At 38.2% G+C, this 25,455-nt stretch overlaps 1 protein-coding gene across 1 annotated transcript in view; it reads right to left on the bottom strand.

Moving 5' to 3' along the window:
- Positions 1 to 9,215: 9,215 nt before the first annotated feature.
- Positions 9,216 to 25,455, bottom strand: part of LOC110315127 (selection and upkeep of intraepithelial T-cells protein 2-like) — a 55,133-nt gene continuing 38,893 nt past the window's right edge. The window contains exons 5-8 of the mRNA XM_021189262.1: positions 25,001 to 25,108; positions 20,529 to 20,651; positions 16,868 to 16,981; positions 9,216 to 9,364 (exon numbers count right to left, since the gene is read on the bottom strand). Coding sequence (XP_021044921.1) covers positions 9,216 to 9,364; positions 16,868 to 16,981; positions 20,529 to 20,651; positions 25,001 to 25,108 — 494 coding nt within the window. The remainder of the gene's footprint in view (positions 9,365 to 16,867; positions 16,982 to 20,528; positions 20,652 to 25,000; positions 25,109 to 25,455) is intronic.

Below are 25,455 nucleotides of genomic sequence, written 5' to 3' on the forward strand. Positions count from 1 at the left end.
ATACCAAAGTTAATTCAAGAGCAGGTAAACTGTCTAAACAGGCCCATATCGCACAAGGAAATAAAAGAAGTCATCAATAACCTCCCAATGGGGGGAAAAAAACCCAGGGCTAGATGGATATAATTTAGAATTCTACCAGATCTTCAAAGAAGACCTGAAACCAATTTTCCTCAAAATATCCCATAAAACAAAAGGAGAAGGAACACTACCTAACTCATTCTATGAAGCCGAAATTACAGTGAAGATCAATCTCACTTGAATATCGATGGGAAAATACTCAATAAAATTATTGCAAGCTGAATCCAAGAAAACATCAGGGCAATTATTTAACACAATCAGTTCGGCTTTTTCACATGGAGGCAGGGTTGTTTTAATATATGAAAATCCATTAACAAAATCCACTATATAAAAAACCTCAAAGGAAAAAAAGTCACTTGATCATCTCCTTTGATGCAGAAAAATCATGTGAGAAAATACAACACCTCTTCATGTTAAAATGTTGGGTCTCGCCCTCCTCCCTCTAAGCAATGTATTGTGCCTCTTACAGACACGCTGGGAGTTGCTCCCTGGAATCCCGGATCTGGACAGCGTCCTCGGACCACCCACTGTCAAGGCCCACTCATTGCCCAGACCAACCACCAATGTCGTCACGCCTACTCGATTGGACCCGCCTTTTGGACACAGCTCTGCTGAGAATCAGACCGTGCGCCATTGGGACACATTGCGCCATTGGGACTGAGAGACACTCAGCAGAGACAATGAGACATGCGGGGGAGGGTTGGGTTCTCCCGCGTGTAATTAATAAATATTCTTTCTTGTAGCTCATTTCTTATTTCAGGAAGCTTAGCTCTGCAGACCGAACCCACCCGAAGGTGTTTTCTGCCCATGCAGACATGGCTCCGGTATGCGTGCAGGCAGAAACACTACATTAAAAGTATTGGAGAGATCAGGAACTAAAGGCACACACTTAAACATAATAGAAGCAATTCACTGCAAACCAACAGCTAATATCAAATTGAATGGAGAGATATTTGAAACAAACCCACTGAAATTGGGGACAAGACAAGGATGCCAACTCTCCACATATCTTTTTAATATAGTATTCGAAGTGCTAGCTAGAACAATAAGAAAACACAAAGAGATAAAGGAGATTCAAATTGCCAAAGAAGAAATAAAAGCATCACTTTTGCAGATATGATAGTATAAAAAAGTGACCCCAAAAAATCTACTAGAGAAATTCTACAGATGATAAGCAACTTCAGCAAAGTGGTCAGGTATGAAATTAACTCAAATAAATCAGTATCCTTCATTTATACAAATGATAAGCAGGCTGAGAAAGAAATTAAGGAAATAATGCCATTCAAAATAGTTAAAAATACTATAAAATATCTTGGGGTAACTAACCAAACAATTGAAAGACGTGTATGACAATAACTTCAAGTCTCTCAAGAAAGAAATTGAAGCAGAACTCAGAAAATGGAGAGATCTCCCATGGTCATGGATTGGCAGAATTAACAGAGTAAAAATACCCATCCTATCAAAGGCAAACTATAGATTCAAGGAAATCCTCTTCAAAATTCCAATACAATTATTCAAAGACATCTAAAGAGCAATTCTCATTTCAACTGGAAAGACAAAAAAATAACAATATTTCCCTGATGATTAAGAATGTTGAACATTTTATCAGGTGTTTCTCAGCCATTCGGTATTCCTCAGTTGAGAATTCTTTGTTTAGCTCTGTACCCCATTTTAATGGGGTTATTTGAGTTTCTGGAGTCCAACTTCTTGAGCTCTTTGTATGTATTGGATATTAGTCCTCTATCAGNTTTAGGATTGGTAAAAATCCATTCCCAATCTGTTGGTGGCCTTTTTGTCTTGTTGACAGTGTCTTTTGCCTTACAGAAGCTTTACAATTTTATGAGGTTCCATTTGTCAATTCTTAATTTTACAACACAAGCCATTGCTGTTCTGTTAAGAATTATATTCCCTGTGCCCATGTCCTCGAGGCTTTTCCACACTTTCTCCTCTATCAATTTCAGTGTCTCTGGTTTTATGTGGAGGTCTTTGATCCACTTAGACTTGAGCTTTGTACAAGGAGATAAGAATGAGTCAATTCTCATTCTTCTACATGATAACCACCAGTTGTGTCAGCACCATTTGTTGAAAATGCTGTCATTTTTCCACTGGATGGTTTTAGCTCCCTTGTCAAAGATCAAGTGACCATAGGTGTGTGGTTTCATTTGCGATTCCATCTCATACAAGTCAGAATGGCTAAGATCAATAATTCAGGTGACAACANATGCTGGCGAGGATGTGTAGAAAGAGGAACACTCCTCCATTGCTGTTGAGATTGCAAGCATGTACAACCACTTTAGAAATCAGGCTGGTGGATCCTCAGAAAATTGGACATAGTACTACTGGAGGATCTAGCAGTACCTCTTCTGAGTATACACCCAGAAGATGTTACAACTGTTAATAAAGACATATGCTCCACTATGTTCATAGCAGCCTTATTTATAATAGACAGAAGCTAGAAAGAACCCAGATGTCACTCAATAGAGGAGTAGATACAGAAAATGTGGTACATGTACACAATGGAGTACTACTCAGCTATTAAAAACAATGAATTTATAAAATTCTTGTCCAAATGGATATATCTGGAGGATTTCATCCTTAGTAAGGTAACCCAATCACAAAAGAAGTCACAAGATATGCACTCACTGAGAAGTAGATATTAGCTCAGAAACTCAAAATACTCAAGATACAATTTGCAAAACACAAGAAAACCAAAAAGAAGGAAGACCAATGGGTGGATACTTCATAAAAGGAGTTACAGAGACAAATTTGGAGCTAAGATGAAAGGATGGACTATCCAGAGACTACCCCACCCAGGGATCCATCCCATCATCTGCCACCAAACCCAGACACTATTTCACATGCCAGAAAGATTCTGTTGAAGGGACCCTGATATAGCGGCCTCTTGTGAGGCTATGACAGTGCCTGACAAACACAGAAGTGGATGACTCAGTCAGCTATTGGATGGAACACAGGGCCCCCAATGGAGGAGCTAGAGAAAGTACCCAAGGATAAGAAGGGGTCTGTAACCCTATAGGTGGAACAACAATATGTACTAACCAGTACCCCCAGAGCTCATGTGTTGCGCACCACATCATTCGCCATTACAAGATGGCACTGGCTTCCACTGCCCATCTGATAACAACTTGTTTGTTGCCTTGAGGCAGATATGTGCAGTCCTATATAGCAGTGACTCAGCACAAGTCCTCTTTTCCCAGCCTTACGTTAATGAGGTGATTCCTGCTTTAGCCTATCCCGTGGCGACAGTGAGGCAAAGAGCACCCAGGCAGTGAATGCTCCAGTATATAAGGCAGCCTCGCTAGTCCCTTGGGTCCACGTAGCATCATGAAAGGAGTTCCTGAATAAAGTGCTGTTGAGAAGGATCTTCAGTGTTGCGTCGTTCTTGCTGGTCAATTGTGGTCGCTTCAGCTGGAGGCCCATACGGGGACCTGAGGAAGACCCTCGCAGATCCAGAACTCTTCAGCACCAGGACGGCAGTACTGGTAAATTCCCTAGGGTAAGTAAGCACAATAAGGCTCTCTAGAGGTAAGTGTAGACAATAAGGATCCGGGATTCTTGGGACTATAAAGCTCACTGTGTTGTGACTATGTGGGATTGGCTCCTTAGCTACTCGGCCCTGGCAGTGTTGGTGTTGGTTTTGTTTTTTCTTTGCACCTGTTGATGTTTTTGCTTGAATTGCCATTGTCAAGGGCACGAATGTGTCTGTGGAGATTGTGACCCATAAGTTGCTGGTAGATAAGTGCACTGGGCAGAATGGGGAACTCGGCTTCCAGCCCGCTCCTAGTGGCTCTCAAGGACTTGCTGGAACAGCGCACTCAAGCTAAAAATACACAAGAAGACTCTTAACTCCTTCCTTGCAGAATGTGATCACTGTGACCCTTGATTTGAGGTCTCAGGCTCATTAACTGTGGGATCATGGGAAAAACTGGGCCGAGACTGGGACTGAGAGGCACAAAAACAAAAACTGAAACCAGGCACGAAGCCCATATGGTGTATGATCCGTGCTTGCCTGAGTGATCAAAGATGTGAAGAGGCAGTTAAAATAGGGCAAAGGGCACTTGAAGAACATTGAGACAGCCTCTCAGAAGGAGAAAACAGCCTGGTGCAAAGAAAGGGAAAGTGAAACCAAAGCTAAAGAAGAAAGGACCAGAAGCTACTGGAAGGGAGTCATTCCTTTACCCTTCCCTTAAGGAGCTGACTTTGGATGACAATACAGAACTCAGTAGCAGTGAGGAGGAAGAATTGGAAGATGAGGCAGGGCACTGTGAAGATGATAGATATGGTCCTGACCCTCTGCAAGCAAATGTAGGGACTTTGAAAATTAAGAAAAGGACCAAGCCATTAGCCCCTCCCCCTTATACATTGCCTAAGGGAGAAGGTACATCCTTTTGTCCACAGATGTGGAGAGAGATTTGTGGCACCTTCCCGATATTCTTAGTTGTCAATCAGCAAAGAATCCACGAGCCTCTTGACTTTAAGACAGTAAAAACTTTGACAGAATCAAGAAGGACTTATGGCTTGAATGCCGCATTCACAGTGGCTCAAGTCAAGGCATTGACTCACTATTGCTTGACTCCTGCAGATTGGGGAAGTCTGGCAAAAGCCTGTTTAAACCCTGGACAGTATTTAGATTGGAAGGCCTTTCTTTATGAATTTGCTAACGCCCAAGCAGCAGCTAATTGAGCCAGAGGCATAGCACCTCAGATGTATTGGGATGCTGATATGCTTATAGGGCAAGGCAGATATGCCAATGCTCAGACTGGCTACCTTGAGGCAGTTTATGTACAAATAAATGATATTGCTGTTAGATCTTAGAAAGCTTTGCCAAACAGAGGTCAAGTGTCTGGTAACCTTACGAAGATCACCCAGGGAGCCGCTGAGCCATTCTCAGACTTTGTAGCCAGGATGGTGGATGCTGCAGCAAAATTTTTGGTGATGCTGACCAAGCAATGCCATTTATCAAACAGCTAGTCTTTGAACAGTGCACTAAGGAGTGTTGCACTGCTATAGCCCCATACAAAGATAAAGGATTGGAAGCATGGATGAAAGTTTTCAGAGAGCTTGGAGGCCCTTTGACTAATGCTGGCCTTGCTGTAGCCATTTTGAGTGCCACCAGAAAAAGAAATCAAGGAAATGGAGGCTGCTATAATTGTGGTAAAGCTGGTTATTTTAAATGTGACTGTCCAAATTGAATGCCTTTAGAAAAGGGAAAGGGTAGGCCAGGTATGTGTCCCAGATGTAAAAAGGGCAATCATTGGCAAATGAATGCAGATCAACTAAGACTCTAAAAGGCCAACCCCTACAACCCAGGTATGGTGGAGCATGGCCAAAAAATGAGCAGAAGGGCCTTCGACCCCAGGACCCTCAAATATATGGGGCCATGAGTGAGAAAAAACCAGAATCAACAGGGACCTTGGCCCTCCCTTCGTCATCCGAGGGACCAAGGCGAGCCACTGCAGGCTCCGCAGGATTGGACCTCTGTTCCACGAACAGACTCATATTAACACCACAAATGGGGGTTCAATTGTTAGAAATGGATTTTCAAGGACCACTCCCCATCCCCATACAATGGGATTGAGCTGGGACAGTCTTCTTCTGCCTTAAAAGGTCTGATTGTTATCTCTGGCATTTTTGACCCTGATTATACTGGCATAGTTAAGATAATGTTAGAATCACCTAGAGGGATTAGGACTATCTCCCCGGGAGATAAAATTGCTCAGTTGTTATTGTTACCAAGTAATCATAAACTTTTCCCTGCTGGTTCCAAGATTTGTGGAAATGAGGGATTCGGATCTACTGGGAATAACGTCACCTATCTTTCCATAGATATGGATAGGCACCCTGTTGTAGAAATCCAGATTGAAGGAAAGATTATTTTGGGGCTCAGAGATACCGAGGAAGACAAAAGTATAATGTCCATCAGAGATTGGCCCATGGGTGGTTCACTCCAGGCATCAGATCAAACCCTCAGGGGGCTGGGTTTTGAAAGTGCCCCTAAGATGAGTGCTAAAGAATTGACACAGAGAGACAAGGAAGGAAGAAAAGGAAAAATACAACCCTATGTCCTTGATTTACAAATTTTCTTGTGGGGACGAGACCTGTTAAAGGACATGGGGATTAGACTTACTAATGAATACTCTGAGACTTCCCAACGTGTTATAGAATAAATGGGACATGTTCCTGGAAGGGGCATAGGGAAGCATTTACAAGGGAGAGTAGAACCAGTATACCAGACAAGCAACATTGGTAAGCAGGGTCTGGGTTTTTCCTAGGGGCCACTGGGGGAGGCATTCCAATTAGTTGGAAAACAGAGGAGCCAGTATGGGTTCCTCAGTGGCCTCTATCCTCTAAAAAACTGTTGGCAGCAAAACAACTAGTACAGGAACAGTTAAAAAAAGGACATATCAAACCCTCAATATCACCATAGAATACCCCAATATTTGTTATTAAAAAGAAGTCAGGAAAATGGAGACTTTTATATGACCTCAGAGCAATAAATCTGCAAATGCAGGTTATGGGACCTATCCAACGACATTTACCTCTGCTTTCTAGCCTGCCCCAGGATTGGCAGATTATTAGCATAGATATAAAGGGCTGTTTCTTTTCCATTCCATTAGCTTCCCAAGATTGTGTTAGGTTTGCCTTTACAGTCCCTTCTATCAATCATAAGAAACCTGATCAAAGATATGAATGGGTAGTCCTACCCCAAGGGATGGCGAATAGCCCCACTATGTGTCAATTATTTGTTAGTCAAGCCATTGCCCCTCTATGGCAATCTTATCCAAAGATTAGGTGTTTACACTATACGGATGACATATTGTTGTGTGCCAAAGATAATGAAGTACTGGAAAAGGCCTATGAGAAATTAGTGAAATTATTACAACATCATGGGTTGCATATTGCCCCAGAAAAGGTGCAGAAAGGACCAATATGTGAATATTTGGGAGCACAGATACGATCACAAACTGTTTCACCACAAAAGGTAGAAATCAGAAAAGATAATTTACATAATTTAAATGATTTTCAAAAGTTATTAGTTGATATTAATTGGATATGTCCTTATTTAAGGCTTCCTAATTAGGAATTGCAACCCCTGTATGACATCTTAAAGGGTGATTCAGATCTTAATTCACCAAGAAGTCTCACTAGTGAAGCCCACATAGCTTTGAGCAGAGTGGAAGCACAATTACAACATGCAGCCCTAGACCGAGTTCAACCAGATAAGGATATCTTGCTGTGCATTTAAAAAACAGCCACACAACCCTCAGGGTTATTGTGGCAGAGTAACCCCCTGCTTTGGGTCTACCCTAAATCCTCCCCTGCTAAGACGCTGGAACACTATCCTACAGCTGTAGCAGATCTGGCTTTATTAGGTATCAAATCACACATTCAACATTTTGGTAAGCCTCCCAGTACCATCATTCTTCCTTATACCAGCCATCAAGTGGAGACATTGTGTGCTATGGTGGATGAATGGACCATTCTTAAGTGTAGCTTCTCTGATGTCTTTGGTAATCATTATCCCCAAAAATCCTCTATTACAGTTTTATAGAGAACATCCAGTAGTGTTTCCTAAAGTTACTTCCCATAAACCTCTGGTGGGGGCTCCTAATATTTTTACTGATGGGTCAAAAACAGGCTGTGGAGCTTATATGATTAATGATACTAAACCAGTCTTGTTTCAATATTCCCCTGATTCCCCTCAGGTGATAGAATGCAAAATTGTTCTTGAGGTGTTTAAACAGTTTCCTTATGCTTTTAATCTTATCTCCGATTCTGCATATATAGTTAATGCCTACGGATGCTTGAAACAGCAGGAGCTATCAAACTGTCCAGCACTGTGAGCTCACGCTTTGGTGAACTACAGCATCTTATCAGAACTTGACACCATAAGTTCTTTGTCCAACATATTCGAGCTCACTCTAATTTACCTGGCCCTTTAAGCGCAGGCAGTGATATCGTAGATCGGAGCACACTGCAAAACTTTATCTTCCTTGACATGCCAATAGAGCAGGCATGGAAGTTTCATCAAAAATTTCATGTGCCTTCCAGATCCCTCCAACAAAAATTTGGCATCTCTCAAGCTCAGGCTCGCAGTATTGTCCTTGAATACAAAGAATGTGTTACTTTCTTACACCCACTGCATATTGGAATAAATCCTCCCAGTCTTCTGCCATTAAAAGTGTGGCAAATGGATGTGACACATATTTCTTCTTTTGGGACACTTAAATATGTCCATGTTTCTCTAGACACCTGTTCTGGTGTCATACATGCCACACCTATGACCGGTGAGAAGATACCTAATGTCATCACCCACTGTTTAGAAGCCTGGGCTGTGTGGGGTAAACCAGAACAATTAAAAACAGATAATGGTCCAGCAGATACGGCACAATCTTTTGCTACCTTTTGCACACAAATGAAGGTTGACTATGTTACTGGCTTGCCATATAATCCACAAGGACAAGGCATTGTGGAATGTGCCCATCGTACACTAAAGGAAATCTTACAAAAACAGAAAAGGGGAATAGGCTCAGGCCGTACCCCAAAGGAACAATTATCCCTTGCTCTTTTCACCTTAAATTTTTTGATTCTTGATAATGCTGGCCGTTCTGCCACAGATTGGCACATGAGCCAGACCAGTGATCATAATGACTATGTCAGATTGAAGGATATCGTGTCTGGCATATGGTATGGCCTAGATACCGTGATTGTGAGATCTAGGGGAACGCTCTGTGTTTTTCCACAGATCCTATCTGGGTGCCTGAGAGATTGACAAGAAAATCGTTACAACACAATGAGTACTTTCCCTCTGTTGTTGGCACTGATGACAACGTGGAGACTGGTGATAAAGGATAAGATCACATTGTGGGCTCTTGCTAAGACCTGGCCAGTGCCCCTGCCTATTCATGCTAATTCTACCCTCTTACCAACCTTCTTCCTACTTCATGTCTCAACAATTTGCTGTGTATTATCCCCTCTGGAGAAGCTCCACAAAGGTATAGTGCCTCTAATTATTCCCTGTCTGGCACTTTATGTTTTACTATGAAAAATTCTTTGCTCCCGTGCATTTGGCTCCGAAACCACACTATCGCTAATTGGGAGGATCCTATGAAATTTTCTCAAGTAGATGGTGCAACATTTTCAGCAGTATTAATACAGGTAGCTTCTGGGGCATCTTGCGGTAGCGGGTTGATATCCCCCAATAGTTCTAATGATCTTAATATCACAACATTGGTAATGCTTCGCTCTGGGATCCATCCTGCCAGACCTGGACAGTTGAATATTACTTTCAATTCAACCCATAGGAAAGTTCTGCCCACTTGCTACCCCTTTCAAAGTTTTCCACAGAATTTTTGCAATGCCAGTCTCCTTGGCATCGCAATAGGGAGATTATTTCTGGGTTCGAGTTTTCCCCACCCCTAGACCAAAACATGTTCTCATGGAAACAAACAGGAAAAGACAACACTTGGCCTTGGTTTGACTGGGTACTTTCCAATCAGCAAGGAGCATTCACATCCCTGACTCCATTTGCCAGGTTTGGAAACGAAAGTTTCTCCATTTATAATGTCTCTGNTGTGCGCAAAGGTGAAGGTTATTTAGAACAAATTAAGAATTTGCAGCAGTTAAAAAAAATGCCAGTGCACGTGCTGCCCCTGTCTATCTTAGACCTCCATTTTTCTTCTTACTTGCCGATAACGTTAGTACCACGCTCCTAAATTGCAATGCAAGGGAGGTTAGTTGCTACCTTTCAGAGTGTTGGGGTGCTCAAAATAATGATACAACCCTTATAGTACATTTACCTATGTTTATCCCCATTACTGTAGAAGATAATATAGACACATTCTCCCTTATAGATATAATTAGATACAAAAGGGATTTCGGTATTACTGCTGCCATTGTATCTGCTATATTTATTTCTGTTGCAGCGGCTACTACAGCTGCAATAGCCATGACCAATCAAGTGCAAATGGCCAATAATCGGATAGTTGAGAAAACAGCTTTGGCCTTAACAAACTCAAAATAATTATAATGCCCATGTAGAGTCCGGCATCCTTTTGGTGAATCAAAGAGTGAATGTAATACAAGAAGAAATAGATGCTTTGCACAAAATGATTCAGTTATCATGTGTACATGCTTTAAAAGGCTTATGTGTTACCCCGTAAAGGCTAATATTAGTTCCCTTAACGAAAAACAGTCAGCACTTAGTAATTATTTGAAAAGAAATTGGTCTGCTCAAGGAGAGGCTAATATTAAATAGCTTGTTTTTCAGATAGCCTCTATCAATGCAACAAGATTGGATCCAGTTACCCTTGTAGACTTTACATCATGGATCACCTGAGCCTTTTCTTCGATTAAAGAGTGGGGGGGGGGGCATGGCTGCTATGGCTGCTATTATGTGTCTGGCTGCATTCATCTGCCTATGGTGCTTCTGTCACCTAAAAAGGGATCATGCCAAATATAAGGCTGTAGTCTATCAGGCTCTTGTAGCTATGGACAGCAGAGAAGAGCCTGCTATGTGGCTTGCCTCCCTAAAAGGCGATTAAGGTCACCCCTGCGTGCATGAGTATGGATGATGGTAAAGAGGTGTACAGACCAGTGCTCTATTTCGGATGTGACTATCAGTTGCTAAAAGAAGGGGCAGGTTCGCCTGATCAGAGCTATATCCTGGACAGCCAGATTTCCATGGGATGCCAGGCAAAGCACTGTAGAGAGGACAGCTAGTACCCAGCTTAGCGTCCTCTGGAGGATATGTCTGATTGCATAAAGGTAGTGAGTCCAAGAATCCTTTCCCCAGAAAACTGACACAGGTGCTGGTAAAGGTCTCACTGGGTGAGGAACCTAGATGAAGTTGTTGTACAAAGCCCTTTCTACATCTTTGGGGAATCAGATCTCTATCTTCACCCATGTGTTGACCAATGGCTTATCTTTTCCACCTCAATGAGGTACCCTTCTAACAACTGAGGTTGCTCCCTTGTGGAGTTACATGGTCTGTCACGTGTGTTGAGTGTGTGATCAGCATATAAAACAAAAAAGGGGGAGATGTAGCTTGTCACATCATCTGCCATTGCAAGATGGCACTGGCTTCCACTGCCCATGTGATAACAACTTGTTTGCCACCTTGAGGCAGACAAGCACAGTCCTATATCGCAATGACTCAGCACAAGTCCTCTTTGCCCAGCCTTATGTTAATGAGGTGATTCCTGCTTTAGCCTATCCTGTGACTGACAGTGAGGCACAGAGCACCCAGGCAGTGAATGCTCCAGTATATAGGGCAGCCTCACTAGCCCCTTGGGGTCCCCATAGCATCATGAAAGGAGTTCCTGAAAAAAGTGCTGTTGAGAAGGATCTTCAGTGTTGTGTCATTCTTGCTGGTCAAGCATGGTTGCTCCACTCATGTCTCTAGCTGTGTATTTAGCAGAAGATGACCTATTCAGCCATCATTGGGAAGAGAGGCCTCTTGGTCTTGCGAACTTTATATGCCCCATAGAGGGGAATGCCAGGGCCAAGAAGTGGAAGTGAGATGGCAGGGGAGCAGGGTGGGGAGGTATAGGGGAAATTCAGGATGGCATTTGAAATGTAAATGAAGAAAATATCTAATAAAATAATAAAATAATAATAATAAAAATAAATAAAATTTTAAAAAAACTAAAAATATAAATAAATAAATAAAACAGAATAGCAAAAACAATTCTTAACAATAAGAGGACTGCTGGGGGAATCACCATACTGACCTCAAGTTTTACTACAGAGCAATAGTGATAAAAACTGCATGTTTTTGATACAAAGCTAGACATGTTGAACAACGAAATAGAATTGAAGGCCCAGAAATACAACCACACATTTACAGACACTTGATCCTTAACAAAGGCACCAAAAATATACAATGGAACAAAGAAACAATCTTCAATAAATGGTGCTGCTCTGACTGGCAGTTGGTATGTAGAAAAATGAAAATAGACCATTATTTGTCACCTTGCGCAAAGCTCATGTCCAAGTGGATCAAGGACCTCAATGTAAAACCAGATACACTGAATCTAGTAGAATAGTGAGAAAGTGCCTTGAACTCATTGGTATAGGGGGAAATTTCCTAAATAGAAATGCAATGGCTCATGCTCTAAGATCAAGAATTGATAAATGGGACCTCATGAAACTGGAAAGCTTCTGTAAGGCAAAGGACATAGTCAATAAGGTAAGTCAGTCACCTACGTATTGGGAAAACAATCTTCACTAACCCAACATCCTATAGAGGGATACTATGAAAAATATATAAAGAACTCAAAAAGCTAATCACCAGAATAACAACCCAATCAAAAACTGGGGTATAGAAGTAAACCAAGATTTCACAACTGTGGAATCTCCAGTGGCTGAGAAGCACCTAAAGAAATGTGCAAAGTCCTTATGATCAGAGAAATGCAAATGAAAACAACCCTGAGATTCCACCTTACATCAATCAGAGTGGCTACGATCAGAATCACAGGTAACAACACATTTTGGAGAGAATGTGGAGAAACAGCAACACTCTTCCATTGCTGGTGGGATTGAAAAATGGTATAACCATTCTGGAAATCAATCTGGAGTTTCTTCCAAATTGGAAGAATGCACCTGAAGACCTACCTATACCACTCTTTGGAATATACACAGAAGATATCCCACCATTCCACAGGGGCACATGTTCCTATCTGTTTATAGCAGTCCTATTTGTAATATCCAGAAGCTGGCAACAACACAGATGTCCCACAACAGAAGAATGGATACAGAAATGTGGTTCATTTACCAAATGGATTATTACTCAGCTATTAAGAATGAGGACATCATGAGTTTTGCAGGCAAATGGATGGAACAAGAAAATATCATCCTGAGTGAGGAAACAGTCCCAAAAGGACATGAATGGTCCATACTCACAAGTAAGTGGATATGAACCAAAAAATAAAAAAGTACAGAATACCCAAGGTATAGTCCATATAACTAAAAATGGTCAACAAGCTGGTGTGCCTAAGTGAGGATACCTCAGTCCTACTTGGGAGGGAGAACAAAGCAATCACAAGTAGGAAGCATGGGAGGGAAAGTGAAATGGAGAAAGAGTGTTGGGGGAAAGAGTGTTGGGGGGTGGGGGAGCCTCATCTGGTATTGGGTGTGTTAAAAGGACTGAACACATGAGAATCATCAGAAAGAATGGAAATAGGCAAGCTCAGGAGGAAGAAGGGGGGTGCTTCCAGAGTGCACCTGTGTTCTGGGAGGTGAGAGACTCTTAGAACTCAAAGGGAGGGGCCTTAACTTAAGTATTAGACAGTAGGTAAGGAAACGTATAGATCCCATCTCCAGCAGGAAGACAGGGCATCAAATGAGGGAGGGGGAGGCCATCCCACAGTCACTACTGTAACCCATAATTTTTCCTGTCTGAAAGAATTACAGGGATGGAAATGGAAAAGAAGTTCCAGTGAATGACCCAAAGTGGGATCTAGCTCAACAGGAGGTCTTAAGGTCTGACACTATTCCTGAGGCTATGGAATGATGCATGTGCAACACCTGGGTGCTTTATAGTAACCCATTATTTCTGAGTTTCATAATGATACCATCTTTCTTTCTAAATACTCAGAGAGCTTTGGAGGGGGTAGTATGGTGTATAATTTTTCTTTTTGGCTAAGCATTCTGTAGGATTATATCCTTTACCCCTCCATCATTTTATCAACAAAAAAATATGCACAAACATGTTCAGTACAAGCACCATACATTTATAAAAAGCATTCTTTTCTCAAAAAAAAAATATCGTGATTACAATTTCCTCTCCTTCCACTCCTTCAAATCTTCTCTTCTCCTTTTTTTATTCCCGAGATGTGTTCCTTTTCTGTTTCTCTTGAGGAACGAGAGGCCTTCTAGGGATGTTCAACAAATATATGTAGCATGACAAATTACAGTAAGATTAGACATGAATCATCATATTGATGCCAGTCAATGCAGTCCAGCAGGAGGAAATGGGTTCCAGTAACAGCCAAAAGAGTCACAGAGCACCCTTCCCCTCGACACCAATGTACATACACACTCAAACTATTAGGATCCCCACAAGAACACCAAGATAAACAACCATAACATATTTGTAGAGGATGTAGTTCAAATCTATACAGGCTCAATGGTTTTCCTCTATGAGCCCTTCTTAGTTGTTTCTGTGGCCTGTGTTCTCCTTCTGTCCTTGATTTCTCTGGCTCCTACAATCCCGCTTTACAGTTTATGCAGGACTCACCTGTTCAATTTAAGCTTTATTTGTACCTTATTGTTGCTTCTTCTCTCACCATCTCTTGGTAATCCACTGGATTTTGCATCAGTCCATGACTGTAGCAAAATATCATTAAGAATCTTTTCCTTAACATGCATTTTGTGAGTCAGGTTTGATTTTATTTTAGTACTAGAGCTGCACAGTCTTTGGGTCCTGGCCATTATTGTAGTATCAGGCATATCCTTCCCTTTGTGGTGTGGACCTTTATTCTAACAAAACTGGACTAATTAAACATTGGTTGTCCACTCTTTGCAAATTATGTGCCATCTTTGCCTTAGCACATAGTTCAGGCAGAATATATTTTACATGAAAGGTTTTGTGGTTAAATTGGTATTCCCATCAAGTACAACATTGACAATATTTTTGATCTGTAGTTGAGGTTTGAAGCATATCATATAGTCATTCTTTGCAGCACAATACCTCAAGAGTTGCGCCTATGGTAAACATTAGAGTAAAATAGTTATTTTCATCATATAAGTATAGCAGAATACCATCAAGAATAATTTCAAACATTTCATATCTCCCCTCACCCCCGACAGTCTCTTGGTAGTCCTGTTTGGTTCTATTCAAAAACACCAAGCTAAATAGGCTCCAATTACTGGAAATCTAGGCAGAATCAGGGAAGTCCTTCCTATTGTGGTGTGTATCTATCTCTCTAGTTAGAGCAGTCATTGGTTGGCCATATCTGACAAATTCTCTGCTATCATTCACCAAACACATTTTTCAGGCATGACATATTTAATCAGTATAAGATTTTGTGACCAGGTTGGTGTTCCATTCAAAACCAGTATCTTTACACTAGTTTTGATCTACAGTTGGTTGAATCTGGGGAGGTATAACATGTATATTCAGAGTCCAAGTATGTATTTACATTCTATTTCTTAAGTACTCACTAATTTATTACTACAATATAATTTTCATATTAACGTTTCAAGTATTTACCTTTACACGGCTTTATATATTTATATTTTTGTATTGTTCTTATGCTTATTTGAGAGTATTTCTCTAATGACTTTGTAAATTTAGTTATATAGCTCTATTTTAATTTTTTTTTCTTATGAGAAACTATTCAGGATGGATACAATCGTGAGCACAAATCATCAACTTTCTTTTCAGAATTTTACTCTGTGTTATTTTTTCCTAATATTTTAAATTAATTATTTTATTTATTTACATTTCAAAGGTTGTTCCATCTCCTCTTCTCCTCTTTGAAAATCCCAAATCCCACTGTCCCTAACCTTTGCCTCAAAAAAGGTGCTTCCCTCACCCACCCAACCACTCCTTTACCCCACTAGTATCCCTTTACCCTGGCACAACAAGATGCCACAGGACCAAATGCCTCCCTTCCCATTAAGGACTGATAAAACAGTCCTCTGCCACATGTGCAACTGGAGAAATGGACCCAACCATGTTTATTCTTTGGTTGGTAGTTTAGTCCCTGGGAGCTCTGAGGTGCCTGGTTAGTTGATATTGTTGTTCTGGAATATCATATACCTGAAGACCCTGACTCCCATTGTATTAGAAACAATGTGTTGATGATGACATCAGTGTTATCTCTAACTTAGTACCTATTACATTAAATTATCTTATTTAACAAAAATATGATATATAATGAAAAAGTTTTAAAAAGTTCAAGAAATAATAAATCTTGGTAATTTTCAATTTGTCAAAATATAATGTCATCCAAAATATTTAAAGAAGCAACATTGGTATCTTTACATGGTTTCAAAAGTGTCATCAGAAAATTTATTCAATCATTGAAGCATGGTTTAAGAAAATCTGAGCAACACAGTGTTCTGGGTGCTATTAAAAAGTGAACAAAAGAAACCTATTTTTACATTGTCTTCAAATTTCTTTTATATTTTTCTATGTATATTGTTTGACTGTATATTTGTCTATGAACCACCTTGTATCTATAGAGGTTAGAAGAAAGCGTTAGATCCCCTGGAACAGACAAGATGTGTGAAATGCCATGTGTATGCTGAGAATCCAATCCAGTGGTTTAGAACTGTAGCCATAGCCAGTACTCATAAGCACTGAGCCATCATTCCAATACATGCCCTTCTTTTCTTTTCTTTTCTTTTCTTTTCTTTTCTTTTCTTTTCTTTTCTTTTCTTTTCTTTTCTTTTCTTTTCTTTCCTTTCCTTTTCTTTCCTTTTCTTTCTTCCTTTCTTTCCTTTTTTCTTTCTTCCTTTCTTTCCTTTCCTTTCTTTCTTTCTACCTTTCTTTCTTTCTTTCTTTCTTTCTTTCTTTCTTTCTTTCTTTCTTTCTTTCTTTCTTGTTTTTGTTATACACTTGAGGTAGAAACTCAAGCAAGAGAAAACTACAACTTGACTTTAAAATATAAATATAACATAAAAAAAACAGAATTTAGGCACTAGCTACTCTTCTATTGAGAACCAGAGTTAACCTTGGCTAATAATAAATTATAAAGGTGGACCCTCAAGAGAAGTATAGCACTCCATGTTCCTATTAATGTAATGACTATTAATTACTTACATGTTACTTTTCTCAATAATATTACACTCTTTTCAATATTAAAAACTGCCAGCAGAGATCCTAGGACCACTGCCATATAAAACATCCAGCTTTGGTACACGGAATATAAGGGATCTGAAAAAGAAACTTAAAAAAAATCAAAAGTTAGAAAATTAATGAGGCTGTATACAAGAGAAAGAAAAGTTAAATGATATCATTTAATATTATTTTACTACCTGTTAGTATTTTTCAGAGTGAGTGAATGCCTTTAATCAACATTCAGGAGATTAGATTTAAAATATATTTATATGTATTATATATATAATTTTGGAGCCATATTGTAGTAAGCAACATTAACCTCCAAAATACATACTCCATGGAAATTTAAAACGTGTTATATTATGTTGGAAAAGAAATTTTCAGGTATAATTAAAACTATCAACCCTAAAATAAAAAAATTAAAAAAACTTTGGGGCATTATATGGATGGATCCAATCTAATAATAAATATTAAGAATGAGGACAAGAAGTTTCCTCTTGTGGCAGGAGCAGAAGAATCTTGTTCTGAATACAGCTGAAAATACTGACAGATTTAAAAGTCTCTCACAGCACTGTTAGAATAAGATCCTTAAAGACTACACCAAACCACAGATCCTCATGACAATGATCAAAGTTTCAAATAAATAAAAATCACATAGAGTCATTAATCCAGGATAACTGAGCTAAAGATATGCTACTAATATTATTACTATTTACCTTTGTTCTGTAATATCACACAAAGAAGGAGGATTGTTGCAGAGGATATTGTGAAAAACAAAGCTTGTAAGATTTTTAACATTTTACTTATGCGTTTATATGATTTTTGTTGAGATATATATCCTAGAACAGAGAGAGTTAGAATTAACAAAAGGAGTTTAAGCATATGAGACAATAACTCAATTACAGCCAACCTAAAAGATGGGCCTTATTATTCACTCCTACTCATCTCATAAACAGAACTATATCATCAGGCTATTTTTTTGACTAGGACAAATTGGTTGGAGTTCTAAGACTATCATATTTAAAAGAATTTCCTTTTCTGGCCCTAACAACTTTTGATAGCACATAATCAATGAAATGGGGGACTGGAGACAGCTCAGCTCATAGGAGTTTTTGTCAGACTGAGTCTTTCCCTGAAGTAGGTGTGAGATGAGCATTAGCTGAAATAAGTGAACTGAGTTGGATACACAGATTCTAAAAGAAGAAGTGGCTTGTTCTATCAGTAGTGCAGGAAATACACTCTCACCTTTCATCTGCTAAAACCTGGCTCAGAAACTCACTTTCCAAAGCTTAAGAGACAGTACAGAGTGTCTCTCTATTTATTATTAAATATGTAAACATATTTTAGTTAATCTTCATATCACCTTCAAGAAACAGAATATGTGAGATTTTTAAAGTAACTGGAAATATATTTTAGACAAGATAGCAGACTTTTGACTCCTAGCTTCTGAAAGACAGGGAATTCGAACTTAGTAGTAGTAGTAGTAGTAGTAGTAGTAGAAGTAGTAGAAGTATTATTATTATTATTATTATTATTATTATTATTATTATTATTATTTTGTTTTGCCAGAATCACCATTGGGTAAATTATATAAAAATTATCTGATATTAAAAGATAATAAATTTTTCTTAACCATCATGGAATAGATCATTTCAATGGCTAAGCACTCTCCACAATCTTGAAGTTATATAAGAAGCAACTTTAAGCCAAGGACTGAAAGTAATAGCAAATCACCATGGAGCTACTCATACCTATAGGTCAATCTCCTGAGAGAGTCTAAGCAAGACATTACTGTACTCCAGCTTGCAAAATAATTAGCAGGGGATTTATCTCACCTTTCATGAGTTCTCTTCATAGTAGTTACATTGTGCTTCCAATTATCAACAACTGTGTTTTCTTGTTTAGGAATCAAAGGATTAAATTTTATAGAACTGTTGCTCTGATATATTTGCTCTTCTATATCTTAAAAAACTTCAAAAATTTTTAAAAATTCTTGTCTCAAAGGACTGAGAAATAACCATGTTTATCTTAATCTCATTTTTTGTTGTGAACGCTTAGGTGAGAGAAACAAACTCGTTCTTCTAGCTAAGCAAAACATTTCATAGCCTCCTCTAAGGATCAACTCCCTCACATTGGCCATCAGTTTTGAGGAGTCTTTAATACCAACAATACTAACAGAATGTTGATCTATGTGAGAGAAGAAAGCAATTTGGTTCAACATGACTGCCTCATCAGTATTGGTTCAAACATTGAGAGTCTGACACAGGATAACTTGTTTGAGGCATGTGTAAGGAAAGCACAAATTAGGAAAATATTTCCTGGAGATAATAATTTCCATGTGCACAAGAAAGCTTAAGACATAATTATATCAAAACCCATGTTAAGTACGAGTGACATCTTCCATAAAGATAGATTCTATACATTAACTATAACAGCAGTTTCAAGGTAAAAAGGGGTCATGGTTAGAGTCTGGGGAAGGATCACCCTATAGATAGACTGAGATAAACAGGCTCAAGAGAATATTCTCAGGGAGGTGGTATGCTCTGGCCGTAAAGATAGCACAGAGACCACCAGGCTGTTAATCACCTCAGCTGGCAAAATTTTTGTCAGAAAACTAAAAATAATATGTTACTTTGTATTTTTCCCTTATTTTTGAGCACAAGCATATTCATTCTTTCTATAAAAATAATATGCATATAGGATTCATATCTGTACTTATAAGAACATACATTTTAAGAAAAGAGTAGCAAGTGCTCATAACTGCTGAACCATTACTATATACCACCTATGTAAATTTCTACATTTTAGGACTGTCTGTTACTAGTCTGTTTCTAAACTTTTTCTTCACAAGGAATCAGTTCTATAAACTTAACCATATGCATATGGAAAATATTTTTGCCTAATAAAGATAGGACTGCTATGCTTAGATGCTTAGTCATGAGTTAAAGGAAGTTTCAAAGATGTAGCCTTCATAAACACAAGGTTTTGTTTGTTTGTTTGTTTGTTTGTTTGTTTGTTTTCAAGACAGGGTTTCTCTGTGCTATTTTGGCTGTCCTGGAAATAACTCTGTAGACCAGGCTGGCCTTGAACTCAGAAATCTGCCTGTCTCTGCCTCCCAAGTGCTGGGCCTAAAGGTGTGTGCCACTACTGCCCGGCACAAGCACAAGCTTTTCAATGTTGCTGGTCTGGCTCTTAGAGGCATTTACATGGTTTTGAAAGAGGATAGTATTACAATTAAATGGATGTTTGTACCATTTAAAAATTTATCCAAACTTTCAAGAAATAATTTAAAAGGTCATTCACTTCTTGAGAGGATCTCAGTATACAAACACTTTTGTGGATGTATTAATGAAATAACTGTTTTCACATCTGTACCTGGGAGGGTTATAAGGGTAGTGTAAGAACTATTACAGTCATTAACCTGAAATCCCCAACCAACTTATGAGTAGAAAAGCCCAGTAGTCCCCAAATGAGTCTCTAATCTATCATCTACCAGCCTTTGTACAATATGTAGATCTTCAGGTGGATGTTGTTATAATTACTAAGACAAAAATACTAGAGGGGTGGGGTAAACTCCTAGACTTCTGAGACATAGTCATATGAAGCAGATCCTCTGAGTAGCCACCATTCCCATCATATTTACCATGCAATCTGAAGGAAACCCATGACATGAGTTTCATGGTGAACACTATCAGCACACACAGGATCACACTAATATCTTCCAACCACAAAGTGTCCAATTCAAAATATTTATCTGAAACTTGGACTGTGAAGAGAGGAATGAATCAGAACATTTGCAACAAACAGGAAAGGCTAGCATACACAGGAATGGTAGATTTAATTTTCAGGTTCTCTTTCTCCTCCTTCATGTAGAAAAACAATAAATTGTTCCTACTTGATTTTGGAGATGAATACCTTTGTGTCAAGCATGGAAGAGGCTATGAGGAGTCTGCTACTCATTCTTCTCAAGCAGCATGGCTCTTGCTCTTACAAGTCTTTCTGAAGATCACATGAGTATAAAATATTTTTATTTAGTTTTTCTCTTTAGTGCTGAGACTTGTTAGAATTTCTAGCCCATGTAGAGTATAGCGAAACAGAGCATTGATATATGATCCAGATCTCTGAAATGGAAGATGTCTTAAAATTCTCAAACATCTTATTCCCAAGGAAACATTCTGATTTTGATCCCTATTTTCACATTACAGCTGTATCTTCCCTGATCCCTATCTGTATCATTTCCTCTCTCATCAAGGCTGTATACTTAATACCCACTCAATGTTAGTATAGAATCTTGAGAATAGGAAAGTTTGGCACCTTCCATCCATTCACAGATGTGCCTGCCAGTGTAGGACACAGACGTTTATTCAATTCATAGCTCGAAAATTTTCAGGTGAAGTATTCTGGTACATTCTCAGGTTTATGGCTAGTTCTGAAACTAAACTAAAAGAGATAAATTCATAGGAGACAAGAAAAAATGATATATTTTATCAATATTTTTTATGGTAGAGCATTTTTAGAACAATCCCTAGTTCAGAAGTCTTATCCATTTTTATGATTTTGTTTTATGTAGCATGGGTAGTTGTGTAAAAATATGATTGGACTCAAGAACAGACATAGCAGGGCCTACTATTTTGATTGTTTTAGGGTATTCATTTTTTTCTCAATGATATAGAATAAATTTCTTCTCAGATGAACTTCTTATGACTTGCTGTCTAAGATAGGCAGAAACATTTCTGCCTGGCCAGCTCTTATAAACAAAAGTTGGAAAGTTAGAACAACATCTTCAGGTTTGGAGAGAAAGAGAGAGAGATAGTAGTTAAGTTCCTGATCCAATTTGAAAAAGAGGAATTCTAGTTTTTGGACTTTCATGGGAGGAAATGGGAAAAAGAAGGAAGTGGAGGCAATAGGAGGATGGTCAGGATTCCCACTAAATCCTTTTGAAGTATCTTTCAATTATAAATGCACAATGTCTTGAGGTAGTAAACTTTGTAGCAAGAATCTCAACAATATCCACTGTATACCAGCTACTGTTTCATTCAGGCTTGGAGCCATCAGTAATTGGAATGAATATATATATATATATATATATATATATATATATATATATATATATATATTTAAAATTTTGGATTAAAGTTCTCCACAAAGCTTGTAGTTTGGTGGGTGTGGGGTGGTGTAAATAGACAATAAAATGAAAAATATTGGCAAGTGCATGAACAAATGGTGAATCTTGAGCACCTCTGATGGGAATGTCAAATGGAGAGGGTATGTTCTGTTATTGCCTCACAAAAAAATAATGTTACTATGTGCTCCATGATCAAAGTTTGGGCATATGACCAGAACAATGGAAAACATACTCTAGAATTAATATTTGTATACCTTTGATCATAGAAGGATCATAGGCAATTATGAGCAGATGCACAATCCAGACTTGTATTCTTTAGGCCTGGTCTAAAATGTCAGAGTCTATGATTCTAGAAACAGAAGTTGTACTGGCTAATTTTGTGTAAACTTGACATAGGCTGGAGTTATCACAGAGAAAGGTGCTTCAATTGGGGAAATGCCTCCATGAGATCCAGCTGCAAGCCATTTTCTCAATTAGTGATCAAGGGGGGAGGTTCCCTTATGGGTGGTGCCATCTCTGGGCTGGTAGTCATTGATTCTATAAAAGAGCAGGATGAGCAAGCCAAGGGAAGCAAGCCAGTAAGTAACATCCCTCCATGGTCTCTGCAGCAGCTCCTGCTCACTGCCCTGCTCGAGTTCCAGTCCTGACTTCCTTCATTGGTGGACAGCAATGTGGAAGTGTAAGCTGAATAAACTGTTTCCTCCCCAACTGCTTCTTGGTTATGATGTTTGTGAAGGAATAGAAACCCTGACTAAGACAGAAGTCAAAATAGAATGATAAGGAAGTAATGCTTTGTTATAGGTGTCTTTTGAAAGAAGAGATAGAATATGATAGATTTGGTTCATTTGTTAATATATTTATAAATCTTTTCAGCTATACTGGTGTATTTGTACTTGTCGTGGTCTATTTGAAAGAAAAAAGACCACTTTTATTATGTTAAAAGATATCTGTTATTAAATTGACTACATTAACCATTTCCTACTTTATATTCCTGTGACATTAAATACATGCATATTGTACAACTCTAATCGCCACTATTCACTGTAAATGCTGTCATCTCCCCAAATTGTATCCATCAAATAATAATTCCCCATTTTTCCTTTTTCTAACTCCTTTATATATTAATCTACTTTCTATATGTAGTATCTGGATTATTTCAAGGTTTCAGATAAGTGGAATTAGAGTGTCTTTGCACAACTGAATATTTCTACTAAGTATAAGGGCCTAAAACTCATTTCTATAGATACCATATTGCCTAATTTGTAATTTACTCTTATTTAACACTATTTTATTTATTTCACAGGATAAAAATGATTGAAAAACTTCTTAATGATTGTCAATCATGTTTGTTATTTTGCATTATGATATAGACTATAGCTTCTAATGAATAAACTCTCAATTCATGGGTTGTAACTGTCAGAAAAGAGGTCCCTCTAACCATAAATTTATTTTTGTAAACAGTTCATTATTGGAATTTTGCAACTGAGAAATATCTCATTTCCTATGCTTATAGGAAATATATGATTTGCAATGGTCTTAACCCATAGGTTGAAAGCCACTACAATATATATGGTCAATTTATCTCATAGTTCTGTGCCTTTCATACATATTTTCCATAAGAATTTAAGGGTAAAAGGGAGAACAACTCATTTAGAATATGTTCTGCTAGTTTTTAATTTTAATATTGATTTCCCCCTAAAATATAAAAAGAATGACTCAAGTTGTCCATGAACACCATTGAAATAAAATAAAATATATGTGAAAATGAAATGATTTTCACAAGGTTACCTTTTGATTTGCATTAATTTCTAAACAAACTCTTTGAATATAGAAGTATCTTATCACAATAATCATGTGTTTTTAAGTTAATATTATCCAAATTATGGATTAATTAAAGAATGTCACTGTGAAAATTTTGCGTAGATCTATTTTTGCTCAGTGAAATATTAATTTGATTTTGAATTGATTCTTCAAAAGTTTTATTTTTTAATTGAAAATAAAACTTATGGAATATTCTGATTATATTTTCCTCTCCCACAACTGTTCTCAGTGTCTCCTTGTCACCTCACGTACCCAACTCCAAGCCTTCTTTTATTCTTTGCTGTTATAAAGTTCATATTTGATACTTTGACCATACCCACATCACTTTCTCTCTGCAATGTGCTCTAAGCTCTCCAAAACATTTCCCTCCCAACTTCAACTCTGCGCTTTATTTGTTTATAATCCAAAGAGTTTAAGGTGTTTTGCCTATATGCAGGGTATAATGTCATAAACTGAAGTACAGGATCTCTACCAATGGCCACAATTCCAAAGAAATGGACTCTTCCTTCCCCTAGCAAGCATAAACTCTTAATAGCTCTTCAGATAGACTTGGAGTCTCAGGAGTTCATGCTTTTTAACACTGAAAATTTTAGTAGGTTGAATTTTGACTCTAAAAGTTTAAGATACAGAAGATGGTGAGGTGGTCCAGCAGTTAAGACCACTGACTTCTTTCTGAGAAGAACTGAGTTTAATTCCCATGAATCTACATGGTGGCTAATGACAATTTGATGAGTCTAACACCATCTTCTGACTTCCACTGGTACTACAAATGAAGGCAAAATAGCTATACATGTAAATAATGTTTTAAAAAATAAAACACAGCTTAAGATAATTATTATCTCCTTTACCCTAAAAATAGAAAGGATTCAAAACAATTTGTTAGATACTAATATCTGCTGAATTTTTAAAAAGGGGGGAACAATAACAATGAAATACCACTATGCATTTAAATTCAAAAGAAGTTCTTTCTCTTGGAGAAGAATAATTAATCATGTACATCTATTATTAAGCCTCTAAAATTAAGTGTTTTCAAATCAAGGCATTGTGCCTGTGTTGTTCTTGTTATAATTGACCTTGTCCTTTGAGCAACAATCATTCCTCTATTGTTAAATGTCTTACTGTCATTTGAGAGAAACCTTTTATAGGATACCAGCTTCTTGCTTACATACCTCTTTGAAATAAATGCAAACTGAGCACTCCTGTTGCAGCTGCTAATGCTAAAATTATGAATTTAATTTCACTCTTTTTCCAAGAATAAGTTTTCTTAGAGTTGGCACCTTAAAAAAAAAGTTCTGATTACTAGATATTTGTAATGAAGGCACTTAATATTGTGGGGAAAAAAAAAACATTTGTTATTTTTTTTTCTTGTAAACGTCATGATTTTATTTTCCTTTTACTGTTGACCATTGCACATATATAGCCCATCTTCTTTATCTCTCTCTTTTTTTTAAATTTTCTTTATTTACATTTCAAACGCTATCCCGAAAGTTCCCTATATCCCCCTGCCCCTGCTCCCCTACCCACCCACTCCCACTACTTGGCCCAGGCCTTCCCACGTGCTGAGACATATAAAGTTTGCAAGACCAAGGGGCCTCTATTCCCAGTGATGGCCGATTAGGCCATC

This window comes from Mus pahari, unplaced genomic scaffold (genome assembly GCF_900095145.1).
Source record: "Mus pahari unplaced genomic scaffold, PAHARI_EIJ_v1.1 scaffold_6746_1, whole genome shotgun sequence".
Classification (NCBI taxonomy): domain Eukaryota; kingdom Metazoa; phylum Chordata; class Mammalia; order Rodentia; family Muridae; genus Mus; species Mus pahari.